Source organism: Lipophrys pholis (genome assembly GCF_963383615.2).
Source record: "Lipophrys pholis genome assembly, chromosome: 14".
Taxonomy (NCBI): Eukaryota; Metazoa; Chordata; class Actinopteri; order Blenniiformes; family Blenniidae; genus Lipophrys; species Lipophrys pholis.
In genome coordinates, this window is record NC_137633.1 from 21,821,742 (window position 1) to 21,843,387 (window position 21,646).

Below are 21,646 nucleotides of genomic sequence, written 5' to 3' on the forward strand. Positions count from 1 at the left end.
CCAGTTTTAGAAGAAACACCTTCAGAAGTCTATTCCACCCACTCACATGTGCAATGGCGAGGAGCTAATCATTGTTTTTCCACGCTGTGGTTAACACTCTCCACCCTCAGCTGCGGTTTGAATTCAGGCTCCTTTCTCTGTCTGTCTGTCTGTCTGTCTGTCTGTCTGTCTGTCTGTCTGTCTGTCTGTCTGTCTGTCTGTCTGTCTGTCTGTCTGTCTGTCTGTCTGTCTGTCTGTCTGTCTGTCTGTCTGTGTGTGTGTGTGTGTGTGTGTGTGTGTGTGTGTGTGTGTGTGTGTGTGTGTGTGTGTGTGTGTGTGTGTGTGTGTGTGTGTGTGTGTGTGTGTGTGTGTGTGTGTGTGTGTGTGTGTCTCAGTCTGCCTCTGTGTGCTTGAGCCCTGAGCAGGATCTGTTGGTGGTCTTAATGTTATGGCCGGTGGGCCCAAGCAGAAGTTCCCTAAATAACAGTGATGAAACTTTCAGGGATTTTCCAAGACTTTGTAATAATTTATTGCCTAATATATTTGTCTTTCTACAATAACTTTCCAAAAGTTTAAAAATGACTTTAGGTAAAGGTCGTGTCAGTCTCATGCAGGCAACTTAAAAAAACAACAACAACAAAAACCCCGAAAAACATTAAATGCATACTTGGGTCCTCATGTGGATTGCATTAGTTTGGAACTAGTTTCATGTTTCGGACATTATCTTTGTGGCTTTTCTTTGGGAAGCACACGTTGCTATTTGCCTCCACACCGTCGGACACGCCGGTCTTCATCTAGCAGCTCAGGGCTTTCCAGGAGACGCCGCTGAAGAAGGGGTGACACTTGATGTCGCTCACGCCTCCACCTCCGGAGCCCAGACGGTAGCCGGCGTCGAACTGCAGCAGCTGTGGAGCAGATGTGGTTCAGAGTTAACGTCGGAGAGATTTCCATTGAGCGCGATGTTCAGAGCCGAGGCTCGGACCGAACCGGACCGGACCTCGGTGAGCAGAGACGCCGCAGCGGCACTCAGGTGGTCCGGGATGAGCAGCTGGGTGTGGGAGTGGATCCCTGCTGGGTGGAGCTGCCACAGCGGCTGCAACAGATAAACATGTGGAACCCCCATTACAACGTGGAGGCCTTTTCCCAACGGGACTTTTCTCATTTTTGATAAGAAACCATGATTAAAAAAGAAAACAACTATTCAACGAATCGTTGTTGCATTAAAATCCACATTTCTTTTAAAAGTCAAAATGATAGAACTCAAAGCTGTAAGGAAACAGTTATCACACATGAAGGTGTCAAACAACCAAGAAAATTGTCCGTTTTTTTGTTGTGCACTAATAAAAATATACTACTGGATCTACTTAAAAAATCCAAGTAAAATGAATTTATTGTTTTCCCTGTTTTGTCTTCCATCTTCCACTAATACAGAAATATTCCCTGCCCCATCTGTGGTGCTCAGGAACACTGAGGGCTTATGGGTACTGCAGTATTTTTTTTGTTGTTGTATTGTTTTTTTGTTGTGTGGATGTGTGTGAAGACGCTACCTTGAACTGTTATTGTTGATTTCACAGATTTAAGTTAGATTTACTTTTACTCTGGTTTATTGTTTCTCATTAAAATTTGATTTATGTTCAGATTGTAGTCAATTTCTATAGTAATTGTTTGATTTTCGTGAAAATATACCCATTTCCATCACATATACTCTTTACCACAACAAATAAAGAGTTTAAATTTAAATGTTATTATGGCACTAGTGTACCGGTCCGGCCCACTCAGGATGAAACTGGACTGTTTGTGGCCCCTGAATTAAAATGTGGTTTCGAGTCTCTGAATCAGCCGCCGCCGCCGCCGCCGACAAAGCCTAAAAAGATCATGAACTCTTATCAGTGTGCAGATTTCACTGTGGTGCTTTATTCTCACCATTCCTGTCAGAAGTTCAAACAGCAGAGCACCGAGACTCCACCAATCACACGCTTCTGTCACCCTGGACACGCCTCCGATTTCTGCCAACACACAGAGGCGGTCACACGTGTGCGTGTGTGTGTGTGTGTGTGTGTGTGTGTGTGTGTGTGTGTGTGTGTGTGTGTGTGTGTGTGTGTGTGTGTGTGTGTGTGTGTGTGTGTGTGTGTGTGTGTGTGCGTGCGTGCGTGTGTGTGTGTGTGTGTGTGTTTGAACGAGGTGAACCAACTGCATGTTGCCACAAGGTGGCAGACTAAACTAGAGAGTAATCAGAGTCACGTACCCGGAGCGCAGTACATCTGCTCCACGGCTTTAGAGCTGATCTCTGACTGAACCTCACTCCACTGGCTGAAAAATGTCAAACACACCTTCCCTGTGGAAACACAACGAACAATGAGAAAACTCATCATCGGTCATCTGTCCTCCGACCGGGAGTCTGCAACCTGCGGCAGGAGCAACCTCACAGAGCCCGTGAGGCTTTGGCAATGTGTCATGGCAATAAACTTTTGTTTTTATTAGAATGCAACTCTGACTTTCAAAAAAATAGTTTAACCCTCATAAAACAGTTGAATACAGTAAAACAGTCAAGTCAGCCAGCGAGGAAAAAAAAAAAAAAAATTGAAAAAGAGGAAAAATTAAAAGAAAGAAGAAAAGGGGGGGGGGGGGGGGGGGGAAAGTGAGAAAAATATTTTTTAAAAAAGGACAAAAGGAGAAAAGAAGAAGGAAGAGAAAAAGGAAAAAAATGAAAGAAGAAGAAATGAGGGGAAAATAGAAACACGAAAAAGCAAAAGATATCGCAGAAAAAAAAGGGAAAAAACTAATTCCTCGTATATCTGAACCTGCTTTAACCACGAGGAAACGTACAGCGGCTACAAACAGCTAAAGAGGCTAAAATAGCCAAGATGAATCAAATGACTAAAGTGGAAAATCCATAAAAAAAAAAAAAACTTTAAAAATGACCACAGCAGCTAAAAATGTAAATGAATATATCTAAATTGTACCTGTGATACTTCATTAATGTACCTTTATGTTTTGTATCTCTAGCTGTGTTTTTAGAAGCTTTTTTCCCCTTTATTTCACATTGCATCACATTAACATGAGACAAATTCTATTTGTTGGTAAATCGTGAAAAAGTCTCAGGCAGACGCCTGCCTTATATAGTTATTTAAAGAAAAAGATGGACAAAAGTTGTCCTTCAGTATTTTCACATTGCTTTATTTAAAAACAAGGGAGTTACTCCGATTCACTGTTCTTTGTTCATTCATCTTAGAGAAAAAGAGAATTTTTTTGAACAATATAGTGCATAAAATTAATATTTCTTTTTCTAGTTTTATCTGAATATTAGCTACATGGAGGAAAAGTAGATTATTGTATGTCAGTGTGAGTAAAACGCCCCCAAAAATACCGCCTGACTGTAACTACTTGAGACGCAATAAAAAATTATTAGATTTCTATGTCACCTTCGTGTTCTCAGGAGGTCATTATTTTAATTCCAAAATGAAGATGGCATATCTACATCACTTATATAGCACTTTTCAACTGCGCGAGCAATCCCAAAGTGCTTTACATCATAAATCACATTCACCCATTCACACACACATTCACACGCCAATAAAGGATGCGGCCACGCGAGAACTCTTCCTTTAGCTTTACATCGTTGAATGTCTGATTTTAATTCACGACAAATGATTCACACGTTCTTGTTTGTTGGGTCATTTTCTGAACCGGAGTCGATTATTTGATTATTCACAGCAATGACTCACAAAAAAACTAAACTCCTTCTAATTCTAATGTTGGTACCATAGAGAATAAAAAATAAAAAAAATCACATGAAGATAATTACAAAATAAAGTGCTGTTTATAAAATATACAAAAAGAAGCGCTGATTAAAGGACTCACCGTTGCTGGTGAGCAGAACATTTCTTGGGTTGAGGTCCCGACACAGGACGCCCTGCTGGTGCAGACTCTCCAGGGCCAGCAGGATCTGAGCCCCCCAGACTCTCGCCTCCGCTTCAGGAAGCCCCCAGCAGGTCTGCATGGATCGGTCTGCAGGCCTGGGGGTCTGCACGGGGATCCGGGGCAGGTGGCACCACCCGTCCACCTCGATGATCTGATCTTCTGGTCTTTCAGTCTCTCCTGCCTCTGTCCTCTGGGGAGGAGGAGGAGGAGGAGGAGGAGGAGGAGCTCCAGGAGGACCAGAGGAGAACCAGCTCATAAACGACCTCTCTGTTGAAGGTAGTCTCTTCTCTCCAGGACTCTGCGCCTCGCAGGCCTTTTCTACTCTCTCATTGGAGTCACCGGGGGATGTTTTACTAAACTGAGACGTCCCCTGTGTCTCTGTGATGCTGCTGCAGAGGAAAGGAGAGGAAGTCCAGGAACCTTCCAGAGTGATGCTGGTTTCTGAGTGCTCAGAGAACACAGCTCTGTCCGTGCTCCTGACGACCACCATCCCGTTGCTTTCCTCTGCAGTGGGACTGCTGCCGTCCTGGTTTGAGTCTGGAACCACTTCTGCAGAGGTACCACCTGAACCAGACCCCTGGTGAAAACCGTTGGTTTCCCACGATGCTCTTCCTCGGATCTGGGTTTGGCAATGAAGAGGAAGATGCAAAATGGCCGGGGAGGAACTCAAACTGTTGTTTTCACCGTTGGATGAGGTCTGACTTGTGTGAGTTGCAGTTTGTCTGGCGAAGTCACTGTCAGTCACTGCATAGGGGTTGACATTGTCACGGCCGTGAGCCGGATCCGCCGCCTTCCAGGCCACCTCGAACTCGGAGCTGCACTCGATCAGGCCCACCCCGGCTCTCTTCTTGTGGAGTTCTGAGATGACGTCGAGAGCCTGGCTGACGCGAGCGCAGGACAGAGGAAGAGCCGGCGTTTCCTGAGTTTCACTGGAGTGCAAACACAAGCTCGGGGCTGGTGGGTGGAGGCGGGTGTTGACCCGCGCCCTGGCCGGGCCGGAGACCAAGGTCAGCCGGTCCAGCCTGGAGTGAAAGGACGCAGCGGAGCGCGTGTTCTGCAGACAGCCCGTCTCCTCGATGTAGGAGTGAGTCCCGCAGCTCTCCAGCCGCTGCTGCGTCTCGTCCCAGGAGGTGGGGAAGTCTGCGTCCGGACTCTCGTCTGGAACTGGACCTGCTCTGCCGCTCTGCTGGTAGTCGCTGCTGAGTGAGGGTGAGGTGAGGCTGGTCTTCAGATTGATGCTGTGCTGGCCAGAAGTGAAGCATTCTGGGTGTTCCTTGGCCTTGTCGTTCTTTAGCTTGTGCAGTTTGGAGAACAGCCTTCCACCTTATAAAACAAACCCTATGATATTGCATCTCAAAGTGCTTGTTGAGTGAAGATGCTTTCGTAGCGTCTCACCTTTGACGTGCTCCAGATGCAGGTAGACGGCGTCCTCGCTGACGTAGTACCTCAGCAGCTTCACCATGTAGGGCACCCCCTGAGGAATGATGGTGGACTGGTCCCTGCTCTCCCAGCTGGACTTCACCAGACTCTGCAACGAGACACATCTCTTTAGTCCCCCAGAAGCTGGACCGACACACTCTACTGCCAATGGAACATGACATGCCACGGGGCGGCTGTGGTTCGGTTGGTGGGGCAGTTAGCACCTTGCCGTGTGAATGTGTGTGTGAATGGGTGAATGTGGTGAACAGTAAAGCACTTTGGGGACTGCTCGAGCAGAGGAGAAAGAGCTCTATAAGTGAAATCCATTCACCATAAAAAGAATAGACAAAATGTGAAAGCTGAGACATTAGACCATCTTCTAGGAACATGTGAGCTCACCTCCAACGTTATGGCAGCAACACGTCTCAGAGAAGTTTGAACGGGGGCAACAAACGGCTGGAGAAATACTCAGTACAAAACCAAAATACGACGAGAGATGAACTTGATAACTAATTGGATTCATTAGTCGGTAACATGATGAGGAGTCTTTCAGAGACATGTCCTCTGGTAAAAGGACAAACAAGTGAATACAAGATGAATAAAATATAAAAAATTTGTGATTATTAAAGTCAGGTCAGCGAAAATCAAAGTAACAGAAACTTTCAGAAACACTAATGAATGGAATGAAAGGGACGGCAATAACCGATGTTAAAACTAAAATTAAAAACTAAATTCAACAAAAGATTCATTGCTGAAAGAGAAAATCTATTAGGTAATAAAAATGTAATTAAAATTAAAAAGCTGAATACAATTAAGTATCATAATATCTAGACTGAAAAGTTTCAAGCAAATACACGATTTTAATAAATTTTAGATAAAACATTTGATATAATATTTGATTTTCATGACGTCTGCTGGGCAGGTTGGTTTAGTGGTTAGGACTCTCGCCTCACAGTGAGCGTGTTCGAGTCTTTCTGTGTGGAGTTTGCGTATTCTCCCTGTGTGTATATATATACATATATATATGTCATAAAATGAATAGATTTAGATTATATAGAATTATTTTTGTCCGAATGAATATGTTGGGAAAACACAGTTTTCCATTGTATTCTAATCCTTTGAGAGCACCTCCAATCTTTTCTAAATAAAAGTTTCGAAGCATTCATATTTGAAAAGGTGATTTTATTCGGATGTCATGGCAGGACTGAAAAGTGTAACTATTACTTGGGTTTCCCTTCAGAAACCAGAGGCCATATGTCACAGGATCTGTGTGAAACGTGAGACGCACTCGGCCGGGGCTAAAAGTGTGTGAGCTCTCAGGCAGATCAATGCTGGCCGATACTCCGGGAGACGGGATGGAGAGCTTTCATCGACTGGCCCGTCTCCGTACACAACAGCTGGACCGCTTCCAGAAAACTACCCTCAAAATATCTCCAGTAAAGTGACTCACCTTTACAACAAACGTCTCCTTGTTGACCATACTCTGGACAATCAGGACCTTTGGAATAAAATAAGCTGGTAACTTATTACAATATATTTCACTGTAAAGTTCTTTCATAGTCGCTGCAGGGTTGATCATTTACGTTTTGTCTGTTGACACTCAGGGATCGTTTAAAAAAAAAAAGTCTCTCATACCTTATCAGCCACTCCGACCACCTTACACATCTCCAGGTCCTCCACAGGGGAACTCAGGTGTCTGATTGGCCGAAATCTCAGACTGCTGTAACCCTGATGATCACATCCAAAGAGGAAACCAATTCTTTTTAGTTTTTTTTTTTGCACTTCAGATTAATATTTCATTTGATGTACCAATCCCAATAATCATTATTGTGGCAACGATCGCTGTGGCGGTAACTTTACCAGTTACTGAAACAAACAGAGTAAATCTAGAGTTTGTTTTAATTGTTTTTGTCATTTAAACATCCACACAGTGTGAAGTTGTGTCAATGTGAAACATTATCGGAGCTGCCAGCGCAGTCAGTTTAGTTCATTCATCAAATTATGGTCTGCTTGAGTTGAATCAGCTATTTTGAAAGTTTACGCTCCCGTTAACTCCGTTTAACACTTCCTCTTGATAGAAACTACAAAAACTACTGTTGTGTGCTCCTACAGTATAACTCAAGATTGAATTTGGCAAATGGACTTTACTTTTAAAGTGCATTTTACAGCTTTGGCAGTCTCATAACGTTCAGCCACAGGGTGAAGCCAGCCTTCCTACTGATCCACACTAGACACACATACCAGGCAATATTAGAGTATGGTTGTCTTACCCCTAAATACGAGCTCCCCTTTCCGAGGTTGTCCTGTAAGTGCGTTATAAAGATTTCCTCGGCTCGCTTGAGATATTGTGTTGTCTTCCTCTTCACGGCCTCCCGTCGATCCTTGTTTGGGTCCACTGGAAAACAAGTAACCTCACTCTGATATCCAACAAAAAGAAAAATCCCCTGACCAGGAGAAAAGTGCCCAGATAGAAACACAGCTGACTGACACGTTGATGAAAAATCTCAGGCAGATTGAGGAAATCTGTGTTGGTTTGCCGCTTCCTGTTTTTATTCTGGTCGCATCACATGTCTGGTGCGAAACGTGCTTGATCTCATTCACTGCGTGTCACAAGCTCAATGGACAAACTTACACTGAACCCCGTTCAGCAGAAGGTCCACCCCGTTCTTATAGTAGCTGAAAGCTGCTTCGTAGTCCTCGTTGACCTCGCTGTCCAGCGCCATGCGGATCTGTTTGGCCGCCTCCACCAGGTAATCTCGCTTGGCCATCGCTGCCTTGGCCTGAACCCGTCAAGGTCCAGATGGGCCTGTGATCAGAACGCACAGCTTCAGAAACGGTTTGTGTGGGTAAATTCGAGCTGTCTGGCTCTGTTAGGTTGGGACTCACCTTTGCACCTTGGTTTTATCAACAGCAGCGTGCATCTCTGCCAGTTGTCACTGAGCTCGGCGTGTGTCTGCCCCATGTGACACTCAGGTCGACGCGGCGCAGCATGATCGTCTGAGCAAGCAGAGAGTTAAACCCTCAGACCAGAGCAGGAAGTGAGTACAAGCTCGCACGCAAGATTTGGATTGAATGGAAAGAGGCAGAGCTGCGAATGTCTGAGAGGACAGAGAAATGAGTCAGAGCAGCCAGCGACAGAGTAGAAAACACAGTTTAACACACTGATTGTATTATTTATCCTTTCACCACGAGAGGAAATGAAAGCTCCATGTGTAGAAGGTGTGGACGTCCTCTTACACTTCCACCCACACACTCACTCACATCACATGAGATGGATTATTTGCAAGGAGAAAACATTATTCCTTTGCTCTCAAGAATGTCCCAGAATCACCTGAAGGTGACAAAAACATGGCAACGCTCTAATGCTAAAAGCATAGTGGACCGTTAAACCCTCAATAGAACGCGGATCTGATGTTCAAACCCTTTTAACGTAAACACCACACACACACACACACATACACACACACACACACACACACACACACACACACACACACACACACACACACACACACACACACATCCTGTTTACAGCCGTGGAGACGGCACCATCTGAGGAGTGTGTGGTGAATCACACAAAGCCACCTCCAGTCTCCTCCATGATCATCTGTCATCTGAACCTCTGCAGGCGCTGAGTCAGCTCTTCAGCTTGTGATGCAGCATGAAAAAAAGCAGTAGATACTCAGATTGTACCTGGTGTGAGGCGAGCATGGCCTGGACCCTCCGCCCCAGCAGCATCGGCTTCAGCAGCATCAGCATCAGCAGCTTCAGCAGCGGCAGCCCGAGTCTCCAGCAGCCGACACACACACACACACACACACACACACACACACACACACACACACACACACACACACACACACACACACACACACACACACACACACACACACACACACACACACACACACACACACACACACACACACACACACACACACACAGACGCCACAGCCAGAAGAGGAGGAGACGGCTCAAGGGAGGCTGCCCATTGGCTGAGTATCACGTCACTTCAGGGTACCACTTCCACACTTCCTCCCTCTCATCCTAGCGGATGCTGGAAGATTTAAAGAGACAGCGCTGTTTTGATTTTTCTCCGACTGAGGGCCATTTTTAGCCCTGATTTCAGTTCTAGAATAAACTATGTTTAGCTTGTGAAGACTACAACAAAGAATTCCTCATTTTGCATGATCACTGCAGCTTCTTTCATCCCTGCTGTGCTGGGAAGAATCCCGCTGCACTGTATTCCTAATCTGCAGGGTCAGTACCAGATGGAGCCAGGCTCCAACCACAGCACAAAGGAGAGTCACCCTCCCACCGCCCATCCCCAGCCCCACTCCCTCGGGAGGAGCGGCTTACAGAGGGGGGAGGGAACTCGCTCATTTAGACAGACAGAGGGGAGGAGGAGGAGGACTCGGGGCCTTACATTAGATCCTGTCACCCAATCCAAAAAGGAAGGAAGGTCTCTTAAGGGGCTTTTCCACCAGAAAGAACCAGGTGCTAGTTCGGAGCCAGGGCCAGACTTAGCACCAGTTATTTTTCTTTCCACCGCCAAAGCCCCGGCCAATCAGGGTCTAAACGGGTGCTAAGCTGGCCCCACATCGCTGCTGGGCCTGAGGGGGGCCAGAGCGGGGCCAGAAGCGGCGTCAGAGCGTGGCCAGAGTGGGGCCTGACACATCATCAGCTGGGGGCGGAGTCATCGCTATCTCCAAGCCGGAAGAGATGCTGAACAGGCATTTTGAAATCTAGGGCGAACGCGGAGCCCCAGAGTGGCTATAGAGTAAATATTGATAATAATAATAATAATAATGTGTGGGAACGAGATATGAAGTTGCTCCCTCAAGATAATAATGCGAGGGAACGAGATCATTTAATCCGCTATCGTGGAGCCGTGGCTCTCGAACTATTGTGCTGCAGAGCTCCTGCGCTGTCACTCACAGTCAACTACGTCGGATATATAATTTAGAAGCACTTTTCTGTTGTGGTTTTTTTCAGGCTTTTCATGGTAACATCATTGTAACTAACTTCGACCCACTATTTTCAGAACTACTTTGTAATGAAGCGATACTTTTGGTTCATCAGCAACTACAAAACAAACTACATACTACTGTAAATGAAAGCTTGGATATTTTAGCCATAAATTGTGCCTTCTAATGGCTTCATGTGAAAGAGAACTTTTGTTGTTGATCAGCGTGTGTTTACATAGGTTGTCATTGGAAACGGCTGTAGAGCTGTTCTATCATTCTTCACCTCCATTCCTCCATGTTGAAGTATTTGATTCAGACACATCCAGAAATAAAGTGAAAGGAGCAGAAATTCCCAATGTAAAGCTGAATGTTGAAAAATAAGCCCCAAGCTCATTCATGTGTTATATATTTGGTTTTTCAATGGTCACTCCAGGGTGGCGTACTAAAGCAACATGGTGGGGGGTGGCGGGCGCTGTGCCTCTGGGTCTCCTGGCTTGCGGCCGTTCTCTGTGATCCTTCAGGTGTCTGGGCGTCGTGGCCCGTGGCCTGGGGTGGTGACGGTCTGGAGGGCTCGGCCACACCTGGACCGGACCACAGGACTCTTTTGGTGGCCCCACTGTTACGGCCCAGTCTAGGGGCAAGGACACAACATAAAAGAGTAAAAGGAAGTGAGGAATGCAAACTTTGTCCCAAAACAAAACAAATTAGGTGCAAGTTCAAACGTGGATTTATGAACAAAAAGAGGCCTGATTTCCAGGTAAAAAGGTCTTAAACCAAAACAAAGATAGTGCTGGATATATACAACGTCACAGTAATCAGCACGAGAACACCACCAGTTCAGAGACAAGACTCACAAATGAAACATAAACACAAAGCAGCTGCTGTCAGACCGAGTCCCACCCCCCCCCCCCCCCCCCCCCCCCCCAGGAAGGCAAAGGCTGCACTTTTTGGCTCCTGGCAGGCGAAGCGACGACCAATAGGGGATCGACTCCGCTTGCTGTCTGGAAGTGGGCGGGGCTAGCAGAGCTGCTGTGAAAAGAAACAGGACTCACAAGCAGAGAGTTACGAACCAAAACAAAAACACAGGAGTACACACACAGAAGTGAAACATACGGCCAGGGCCGTAACACTGCATGGGTGAAAATCACTCCGACTCTTGACAAGACCCACGGACGTGCAGAATCCCCCCAGGACTCACTGGGCATAGTTGGAAAACACTGGTTATCTGTTTCTGTCATCCTGGTCTCCCAAAGCATCGCAACAAAGGCTATCCTCATGAACTGGAAATCCAAAGGTAATCTGAATATAAAGTTATATAAAAACTTATTTCTAGACCACATCACACTTCGGGATGGGAACTGATACGATTTTTCCGATTCCATTTTCGATTCTGTTTAACGATTCAATTCTTTATCGATTTAAAAAAAAAATAAAAATAGTAATTTTTAAGGAGACTTAACAGGTAGATTAGTAGGGGTGGGAATTGATAAGATTTCATCAGTTCTCCTAACGATTCCTGAGTATTTTCTTGAAGGGAAACAAAGTAGTTTTACAGTCTTCTGCACCAAAAGGAACAATTCTATTTTTTCCAAACATGAAACTTGAATTATAATTTTTCCCTTAAAAAAGAACAGTCAAATGTGTATTTGCCTTCATTGGATGCCCCCTGGAATTGACCCTTTTTCAAATTTTGAGGTGTTGACAAGTTAACCCTCTCTGGGAGGTTGGAGACTGGAGAGGAATGTGGAAGTGACATACGAGGAGGAACGCGTTCTCTCGGTCTGCAGGGAATGCTGTGTTTTCATATTGTGTTGGTGCTTTTTTTGAGGGGATATTCAACACAGAATGATCTAATACATAGACATACAATAGTTGTCCTCTACTAGATTGTGTATGTCTACACAGTAGACATACTCTAGTAGATCATTTACTTGTATATGGTGTGAAAACTAGAGGCTCACATATAGTGAAGATCTACGAGCGTATGTCTATGCTGTCGGCTCGTTGGAGCAGACATTCACTACACGGGACAGATTGAGTCCCTCATTAGTCCCTCATTAGTCCTCCGACAGGACATTTCTTGGCCAAATGGACCGTCTTCAGCAGCCACACAGTGCAGCGCTCTGGGGAGGTGACGGAGGCCGAAGGTGTAGCTCAGGAGGAGGTGATGGAAGCCAGGGGTGTAGCTCAGGGAGCCATGGTGCAGATTATTTTGACTATCAGAGTAAACCGGAGTACTGGAGGAGAACCAGCACACATGGAGAACATGAAAACTCCACACAGAAAGGCTCCTGCCGGGATTTGAACCGAGACTTTTTTTTTTTTTTTTTTTAATTGGACCTTGTGTCTGTGAGGAGAGGCGGTGGACCCTGTGGATTCAGGACTCAGTGAGTGGAACATGTATTACCGTATCGTATTATTTTGTCGTTAATCGTCTTAGACCTTCTTCCTCTCCATGTTTTCTCCTGGGTGAAGGAGCTCTGCATCGCGGAGTGTGTGACGTAATGCAACGTACCGCAACGCGACTTGACCTCGTGCTGGGAAATGAATCGTTAAGAAGAATCGAACACATTTAAGGTGTACGATTCCGGTGGAATTGATCAATTGGAAACGGTTTTCGATTCCCATCCCTAGACCCAGGTGAGTTCTCTAGTACTGCAAGACCTTGAGCCCAAAAAACTGATGAGCAGGTTCTGTAATGGTCTGTAGCCTCCAGCAGAGGGCGCTGGTCATCTTAAATTGCTCTGGGAGGCGGATAGTGACGTGTGTCTGAGCTCATCTGCCTGTTAGTCCACCAACAATGAGAAGGAATCTCAATTGAAAATGATCTACAGGCTCCAGATTACACCGGTGCTTTTTTTCCACTATTATTTCCAGTTAGTCTATAACGTAGGTCATCACAAGCTGATTCCAACCACTCCCAACTCAGAGCCGTTTGGTCTCAGGGGCCAGAAAATCTCCTTGTAGGGAAATGTTTCTGGTGAAATTATGTTTATATATATATATATATATATATATATATATATATATATGGTTGGCTGAGCTGTTGATTGACTTCATGTAAACAATCATTTTTGACTCTGAACACACGGTTATATCTATATTATGTTTGAATTGTATATTTTCTTTTAAGTAGTTTAAAAACTGTGGGCAGCCATGTTTTAATAATTGATTACCGAGAAAATAATTGAAGAACCAGTTAATCCATGTAGCTTTAAATATAAATATAAATGTAACAGACTTATAATCTTGTTAGTTTATGATTTGCTTTGTGTTCAGTGAAGTGTATCAGTGTGCAGCAGTCAGTTTCTGTTCAGTCTGACTGAGGGAGGTTTTTGTACGACCGTTTTTCACTGTGTGAACACAGCTTGACTGTTGATTTCATGATAACTCTGACAGTAATAAACTGCAGCATCTTCAGCTTGAACTCCACTGATGGTCAGAGTGAAGTCAGAGTTTGATCCACTGCCTGTAAAACGAGCTGGAGTCCCTGATGCTCGAGAGTTGGTGTAGTAAATGAGCCATTTAGGAGGTTGTCCATCTCTCTGTTGGTACCAGGCTAAATAGTGATCACCATCATAATAAACATCCTGACTGGTCCTACATGTGATGGTGACGGAGGCTCCCGGAGCAGAGCTGACTGCTCCAGGCTGAGTCACTGTGACCTGGCCTCTGGACTCTGAGGAAACACAGACAGAAACATCAAGCAGCCTCATGGTTTTGTGGGCTTCATTTCAGAGGGACGGATGTTGACAGAGGAGAGGAGTTTGATTCTCTGGACTTTACCTGTGAAGCAGCAGCAGAGGAGAGTCCAGATGAGGACGCAGATCACACTCATGTTTCTGATGAGGAGGATTTCTCTGTCTTCTGTTGTCATGAAGGACGGCTGTCAGTCATCCAGTCTTCCACTGTCAGGACTATAAACTCTCCCAGAGCACTGGAGCATGGTGCTGCTGATGCAAAGTGGCTCTATGGAAATGTTCTGACTGACTCCAACAGGGACCTGGATCACTTTCATCTCTCATTTTCACTCTGGATTATAACTTTAATGACAATATTAAGGATTTAAACTGAATAATTAAACATACGTCTGTAGTTTTTATATTTTTTTTAATTTTCTATTTTTTGCTGTCAAATCCATTAAGGAATAAATTCCAATAGACATAATAGAAATAATTGAAAATAATCTTTAAAACAATCTCTATAAATATATGTATTTCAAGTAGACATTGCAGATGAAAGAATTGTTCTCTTGTGTTCCGTTAGGATCAGGTGGTAAAAGTTGTTTTGGTGAGTTTGTTTGTTTCACAATCAGAGAGCGGCGTCTCTCTACAGTCAGAGGTTTTTGTACAGCGGCTCAATGAGTTTGTATCACTGTGGTACACGTTCGGTGGAGGAACCAGACTGGATGTTGGAAGTAAGTTTATTCTCCTTTTAATACTTTCAACCAAATAATTCAAATTCATACATTAAACCTTGTTTTGAATGATTTCAGATTAGAAAGATGTTTTTTATTTCTTAATAATTATTGTAGTGATCAAGTTTTAATCTCCATTGATTTCATGTAGTTTAGCTCAGCTCTGTTTCACTTTAATTTCATCCCAGAGAAAAGTTATTAGTTTTAAATTTACACCGGATTAAAATCTCATTCGGATTAAATGACAAAACAAAAGATATTGTCAGTCTTTAAAAGTGCTCAGTTAGAGCCTGATGGCTGTGGAACACACTGTTTTAACTCTACCAGTCTCATGTTGAAGCTGTTTTTACACTGACCTGTGTATTTAGTGACATTTCTGGTGCACTGGTCTGTCTTTGGGCTGAGCTTTAGTTGACATGTCCACTGTTTGAAATGTGTTTGTGTTGGAATGTGTGCAGGTTTTATTCTTCTTGTTTTATTGAGTGTCTCTTCATCACAGCTGGATTTATTCTTGGTTCTATATAATGTTTCCCAATTCTGTTTCTGCTGATTCTTTACAATTCATGTTATTTTACAGTAAAATAGAAATACTGATGATAAATGTAAAATAATCAAATCCTCCAAAGAAAACATCTTTATTTACTGTTTATTTCACATTTTGCTCCTAATAATTGAAAATATTAATTTATATTTGAAGTTCATGTTAAAGTTTCCAGTCATAAGTTCTAAAGTGTAAACTTTCTGATAACGTTGATGCAAATGAAGAGTAAACGTTGAGACATCAGCTTGTGTTCCTTCCTGTGTAGTTTGAGGTGTTTCAGGTCAAAGTGTTGGATGATTCTCTCTGTGCTGATGTGCATGAGAGGCTTCTTAAAGGGAAGTGAAACAATGTGTGAGTGAGTGACTGCTGGAGCAGAAAAAGCCTCTGACAGCAACTTCTTCCAGGACAGAATCAGCTCTGTCCCACTAAAGCTGTCCAGGTGTGTGCTGCTTGATTGACAGCTGGGTGCTCCCTGTCCTCTAATTTGATTGGTGTCTCCTAGGTGATACCCGCCCCACCCTGACGGTGCTACCCCCCTCCAGAGAGGAGCTGCAGCAGGGGAAGGCCACGCTCATGTGCCTGGCCAACGAGGGCTTCCCCTCAGACTGGAGTCTGAGCTGGAAGGTGGAGGACAGCAGCAGCAGCAGCAGCAGCTGGGAGGAGAGCAGGAGCCCCGGGGTGCTGCAGGACGGCCTCTACAGCTGGAGCAGCACCCTGAGGCTCCCTGCAGACCAGTGGAGGAAGGTGGGCTCTGTGACCTGTGAGGCCACCCGGGGCTCCCAGACTCCCCTCAGAGAGACACTGAGGAGAGACCAGTGTTCCCAGTCCTGACCGGACTCACTGGGACTCTCACACTGCTTTTACTCTCACACTGATCTCACCTCTGTCATTCACCCTCTTTCACTTTCTTCTATCATCAAACCAAACTGACTTCATCAATATTCATCTTCTTTCATCATCATTTTCTTCAAGCTTTGACAAAATAAAGACAGTTTTAACCTCAATCTTTGGTCTTTCATGACTTTTTTACAGCAATAAAATAATCATGGCAAAGCGGTTTAGAAGATGAATGAATGGAAAAATAGTATATGAGAGTGTTTATATCCTCACATCCTTATTTATATCTTTCAATAAAACCTGGAAGTTGAAACGTATTTGCATGTCCGATAAATGGTTGGATTAGATTTTAACAGTGGCAGCCTTGCATTTCAGACCTCGGCCTTCACTAGTGCTGGTCTGAGTCAATCCACCCCTCAATAACTTTTTATGGCTACAAAAACCAGGTCATCATGCAGAAATGCAGTATAAAAAGCCTTTGCATCACAGATCGTGCCGCCGGAATAAATACCTTTATGGATGAAAAAAAATCAAAGTTCAAGTCTCCTTCTGTTTCAGCTGCATAAAAAAAGCGGCTGTTATTCCCAAAATTTCTGGGGACCGTGGACGGTGACAAACATCAGTTTTTCGTTGTTTGAAAAGAACATAATGGCAAATAACATAATCCTGAATCCTGCCATGGAAGTTGTAGTGAGCACAAGTAAAGTGTACCGGACCTCTGTGTGCTTGGAGCCCTGCGGTGCGTTCAAAGACCTCTAGGAAAAGTCCTATTTGAAAATTGTTTTGACAATAAATCTGCAACCAAACCTCTTTATCTTCTCCTTTAGCCATTGTAGGTTGACAAAACCACTATTAAACAAACACAACTGTAATATTGTTAATGCAGCTCGCTCCAGACGCTGGAGAGGGAACTCTCTGACGATCCAATCAGAGGGCTTGAATACACTGACGTCACCCGAGGCCTGCTGGCGGGTCCTGAGTCACCAATATCTATTTGTGTCATAAAAGCCTTCGGCACTGGGTTACTTCACCTGATGAAGAGTCACCTACAATATCAAGAAGTTCTGAGGATAAAACCCTGCTGTTTATTAATGGTTTACACATTTTGAATCATCCATCCATCCAGCTTATCTGTTTCCAGGTGGCGGGGGTGGCAGTCTGAGCACCCAGATCACATTGCATCTATTAAGAACCTTCCTGAAGGTGGTGTACCGCACCGGGCGCCACCTTCCTGTGGGCTCACCACCTTTAGGAAGGTTCTTAATCGATGCAATGTGATCTGGGTGACAGTACTTGCCACCCGGATAAGTGAGAGTGGAATTATATACTGTGTAAAACTAAAATCATGCTCAAATTGATTGTAAAAGTGTAATTGCATATTTTACTTACAAAAATAAAGACATAGAATTTATAGTTAATTTAATATTTCTAGTTGGAAAATGTCACATTCACAAATGCAGATTAGCAAAGGTAAACCCAAATTTTTGTTCAGTTTTATATTGAATTTAAAGAACACATTAAAACACTAAGTAACATAAACACCAAAAGCAGCAATAAAACTATTGAGTTATTTAAAGAATTTTTCCCAAAAGAATAATGAGACCCTCTGCTTCCCTGGTCAATTTTGTGTTTTCTTTTTTTTTTATTATATTATTCTTTTAATACAAATAATGTCATCCTTATTTGTATTTGTTATAATTATCTTTATAAGTTCATACCATGGAGCTTAAGATTATACTAATGTATTATTTGTGAGCACAATGACAATAACAACTGATAATGCTCTTAAAACATTGAATCATGTACATAGTTGTATTCACCAGATGAAAAGTTATCAAAGTGAAGAGTTTCTCCTTGGAGACTTAAAAAGTCTGAATTTTGACTTTATTCTGAGAATATTATATTATAAGAGAATATTATATTATAAGATTTATTTATTTATTTTTATTATTGTATTTGCACTTTTTTTAGGATTTATTTTCAACCCAACCAGCCAAAGACACTTTGAATTAGAATTGGGTTCTTCTGATTGGTTTTACTGAAAACTGTTTATGTTGTAGTTTTTTATAATTTATATGTTAGTCAAACTGATTCACTGGGTTTCATTCTATATATTTTTTTATTTGCCACAAAAACCAGGTGAAGTTGTTTAAGTTAACATAAATAAGAGCTACAAGACTGCAGAGTGTAATTGTTTAGTTTTTTTGTTGTGATGACTCAATAAAGTTTAAATAAGTTCTTAAGTCATTCTGAGAAGAATTCTGATTCAATAAGTGAGTTTTACAATCCTTTCTAGCTAAACAAAACTTCTGCCAATAGTGCTTTTAGCTTCAGACATCTTAGTTGCTCCAAAAATAGACTATTGAGTATATTTGCAATAGCAATGTAAGTTGTGATGTTCTGTGTTTCCTGTTTGGTGCATCTCTCCTCCCTCTCTCCCCTTCTCCCCACTCTTCTGAGTGGTCCCGGTGTCGCCTCCCATTTCGTCTCCGACGCTTGCTGCATGCACTTCAGTTTTTTGTTTTTTCAGCCGCACTCCGGCTCGCTTTGTGTTTTGCGGAGAAATAAATTGTTCCCTTTTCCTCCGATTATCCGTCTTTACTTTTGGGTTCCTTGTTTCGACATCACAAAGAACCGGCCACTCCTCCATTCTCCATATTAAAATATTGCATAGAGCAGGTTGTGCAAACAAATAAATACTATTGCTCTATTTAAAACAGATAAATAGTGCAACAATAGAATAAACTATGTACTAATAAATACCAGTAATAGTAAAAATCTGATAATAAAACCATGAGTCAGATATAAATACAACAAAGAATGAAGGTCAAAGGTTAAATATGTATCAGCAGAAGGCCAGGCAGTGATCAGAACTCGGTTTCTGGTAAAACCAGTTGTCATTTTTATGTTGAGATTGAGAGGGGCATGTTGTTGGCAGCTGCTGAAAGTAACTAAAAAGTTACTTGCAATCTAACTGAGTTACTTTTAAAAACAAGTAATCAGTAAAGTAACTAAGTTACTTTTTAAAAGAGTAATTAGTCATCAGTAATTGGATTACTTCTTCAAGGTATCTGTAGCAACACTGCATATCCAGCTTACTCGCAACGAGAGGAGGAACATTTCTTTTAAAAAGGTCCTCAATAGAAGTCGTGATAAATATGCCGAGGTATTTAAACCCTTGCAGGACTGTTCTAAATGGAAAAGAGAAGGACGGCATCATCCTAGACAGGTGGTTGACAGGGAGGACTTCACTTTTACAGAAATTTTATTTATAACCAGTGTATTTTTCGAATTGAGTTAAAATATCTATGATAACTGGGACTTATGAGCCATAGTTTGATATATATAATAACAGATCGTCCACATATAGTGAGAGCTTTTCAGTGATGGTATTTCTGGTGATTCCAAAAAAATTTCTCTTACCCCTGGAGCCAGATGGCCAACGGTTCGACAGCGAGAGCAAATAGGGGGAGGGAGAAGGGGCATCCCTGTCTTGTGCTCTGGAGAAGGGGGAAGGAGGGAGATCTCACATAGTTTGTGAGGATGTGGACAGTTAGGGACTTATAAAGCAGCCTAATCCAGACAATACAGTCGGGGCTGAAACCAAATTTTGACAAGACGTAGTACAGGTATTCCCACTAAACCCTGTCAAAAGATTTCTCTGCGTCTAACGAGAGTACAGCCTCAGGTATTACCGGGTTGGTGGAGCCGATAATGTTGAGGAGTCGTCTGGTGTTTAATGAGGAACTTCTTCCTGCCATGAACTCAGTCTGATTGGTGGAAATCTGGGGAGGCAGAGTCTATTGTTGGCGTGTGGCAAAGACCTCAGCAAGAATCTTTTATTCAACATTCAAAAGTGAGATGGGTCTGTAATTATGGCATTCAAGGGGATCCTTGTCTTTTTTTAGAAGAAGAGAAATGTTTGCTTCAGACAGGGTTGGGGGCAGTTTGCCTTTAATCAAGGATTCATGATAAGCCACTGTCTTTTAGACGCTCTCACAGGCTGTGCTGGGGCCTGCTGGATCGCCCCACGCCAAGTGACTCCAGCACAATGTTTTCCACCCTCATTTCTTTCCTTTAATTCTGTTGTTTAGAATTTAACTATTCAGGTTCCTTTCTGTGCATTTCCTTCATTGCATAAATTGTTTTAGTTCTCTGTATTTGTTTCCTTTCTTTTGGTTTCTCTTAATGATGTGATTGTATTTGATTTCTTCACTTTGTCCACACCAGTTGTCTGAGCTTGTGGGCAGGTTTTATTAACCTGTGTTTTCTTAGTCTCCAGGTAGTGTAGGTTGACTGCAGCAGTTTCTTCCATAGTGGTGGTGCAGTCTTCACAGTCGTCTCCTCTTACTTTGATTCTGTGAGTATTTGCAGTGTCACAGGTGATTCAGTTGAGGATTCCCGTCTCATTTGGTTGCCCTGCCGCATGCTGAGCTCCGGCCCTGACCTCACCCTCTTTCTTGTCTAGTTGCTCATTTTAGTGTGAACATGTTTGACTTTATTAATATAATTAAAAATATTTTTTAATTGATTTGTAAATGGTCTTGGCTCGTGGTATCTTTGAACCTGTTTGACCTTATGTAGTAAAATACCTTAGATAGGAGTTCCTGGGGTGCAATTCCCCAGGAAATTAGTATTATGACCTCTGGTCAGGAGCAGTTGGTCATTAGGGGCAGGTGGAGCTGAGCACCACATGATGAACCAGTGAAAAATAACTGCAGGCAAAGTACATTATTAACTCTTTAAGATCATCTATAGTATTTTATTTTCTGTGAATATAGCTTCCTCCTGAGTTGCATATTTGTGTGTGAGGATTGAACTTCCTGGTTCTTGGTCTCCTCTTGCTGCTTCAGGCTGAGTTTTCTCCTGATCCACACTGATGGTTGCATGAGTTGGACGAGCTCCTCTCTCTCAATGCAGTTTGTATTTCATGCAGTCAAATGTCAGTGTTCATGCTCAGACTGTGGTACATTCATTCAGATCACATGATTTTTATTTAGAGTGGGGCTTGCAGGATGATTTAGAAGCTCGGAGCTGATTGGCTGGCGTCAATGTAGGCACTGCTTGACAGAACCAGAGTGAGTTGTGACGCCAGCTTTTGCGCCGCTGGAGCTAACAGTTAAGAATCCAAATGAATGAGGTTGATTATTTACTGGTGTGTAAATTTAAAACTCTGACTTTAGAGGAGGAACTGGAGGTAAAGTGAGTGTAAGGTCATAATAAAATCTGTGTAAGAATCTTACTTGTAAATCAATATGCTGCTTGTCTAGTGGAGGAATTCTTTCCTTGCAATCAGTAGGCCCGTGTTCAACTCCCCACAGAGACACAGTTTAGTTTATTAAATTATCTAATCAGAGGCTATTCCCCGTGTTAAACCTTTTCACAAGATGGGATCCTACAGGATATGGTTGTTATAAAGATGTTGGAGCACAAAACTTCTGCACAAACTGTAGTTTGGTATTAAGTGGTGTTGAACTCTGCGCTCAGTAGACCTGAAATAAAATCTCACCACCAAGTATTTACATGTTGAAACACCACTGCCTCTGGTGAAGAAACATCTGATCT

General features: G+C 43.1%; 1 protein-coding gene across 1 annotated transcript; it reads right to left on the bottom strand.

The window, feature by feature from the left end:
- Positions 1–480: 480 nt before the first annotated feature.
- rps6kl1 (ribosomal protein S6 kinase-like 1) lies at positions 481–9,263 on the bottom strand. The gene is made up of 12 exons (XM_080480355.1): positions 9,013–9,263; positions 8,206–8,316; positions 7,952–8,125; positions 7,590–7,714; positions 6,955–7,047; positions 6,770–6,817; positions 5,296–5,428; positions 3,841–5,223; positions 2,225–2,314; positions 1,903–1,985; positions 977–1,072; positions 481–884 (listed from the first exon to the last, which is right to left on the bottom strand). Exons 3-12 carry the CDS (start codon positions 8,085–8,087, stop codon positions 774–776), a joined length of 2,298 nt encoding a protein of 765 aa, XP_080336481.1. The 5' UTR covers positions 8,088–8,125; positions 8,206–8,316; positions 9,013–9,263; the 3' UTR covers positions 481–773.
- Between the last annotated feature and the right edge of the window lie 12,383 nt (positions 9,264–21,646).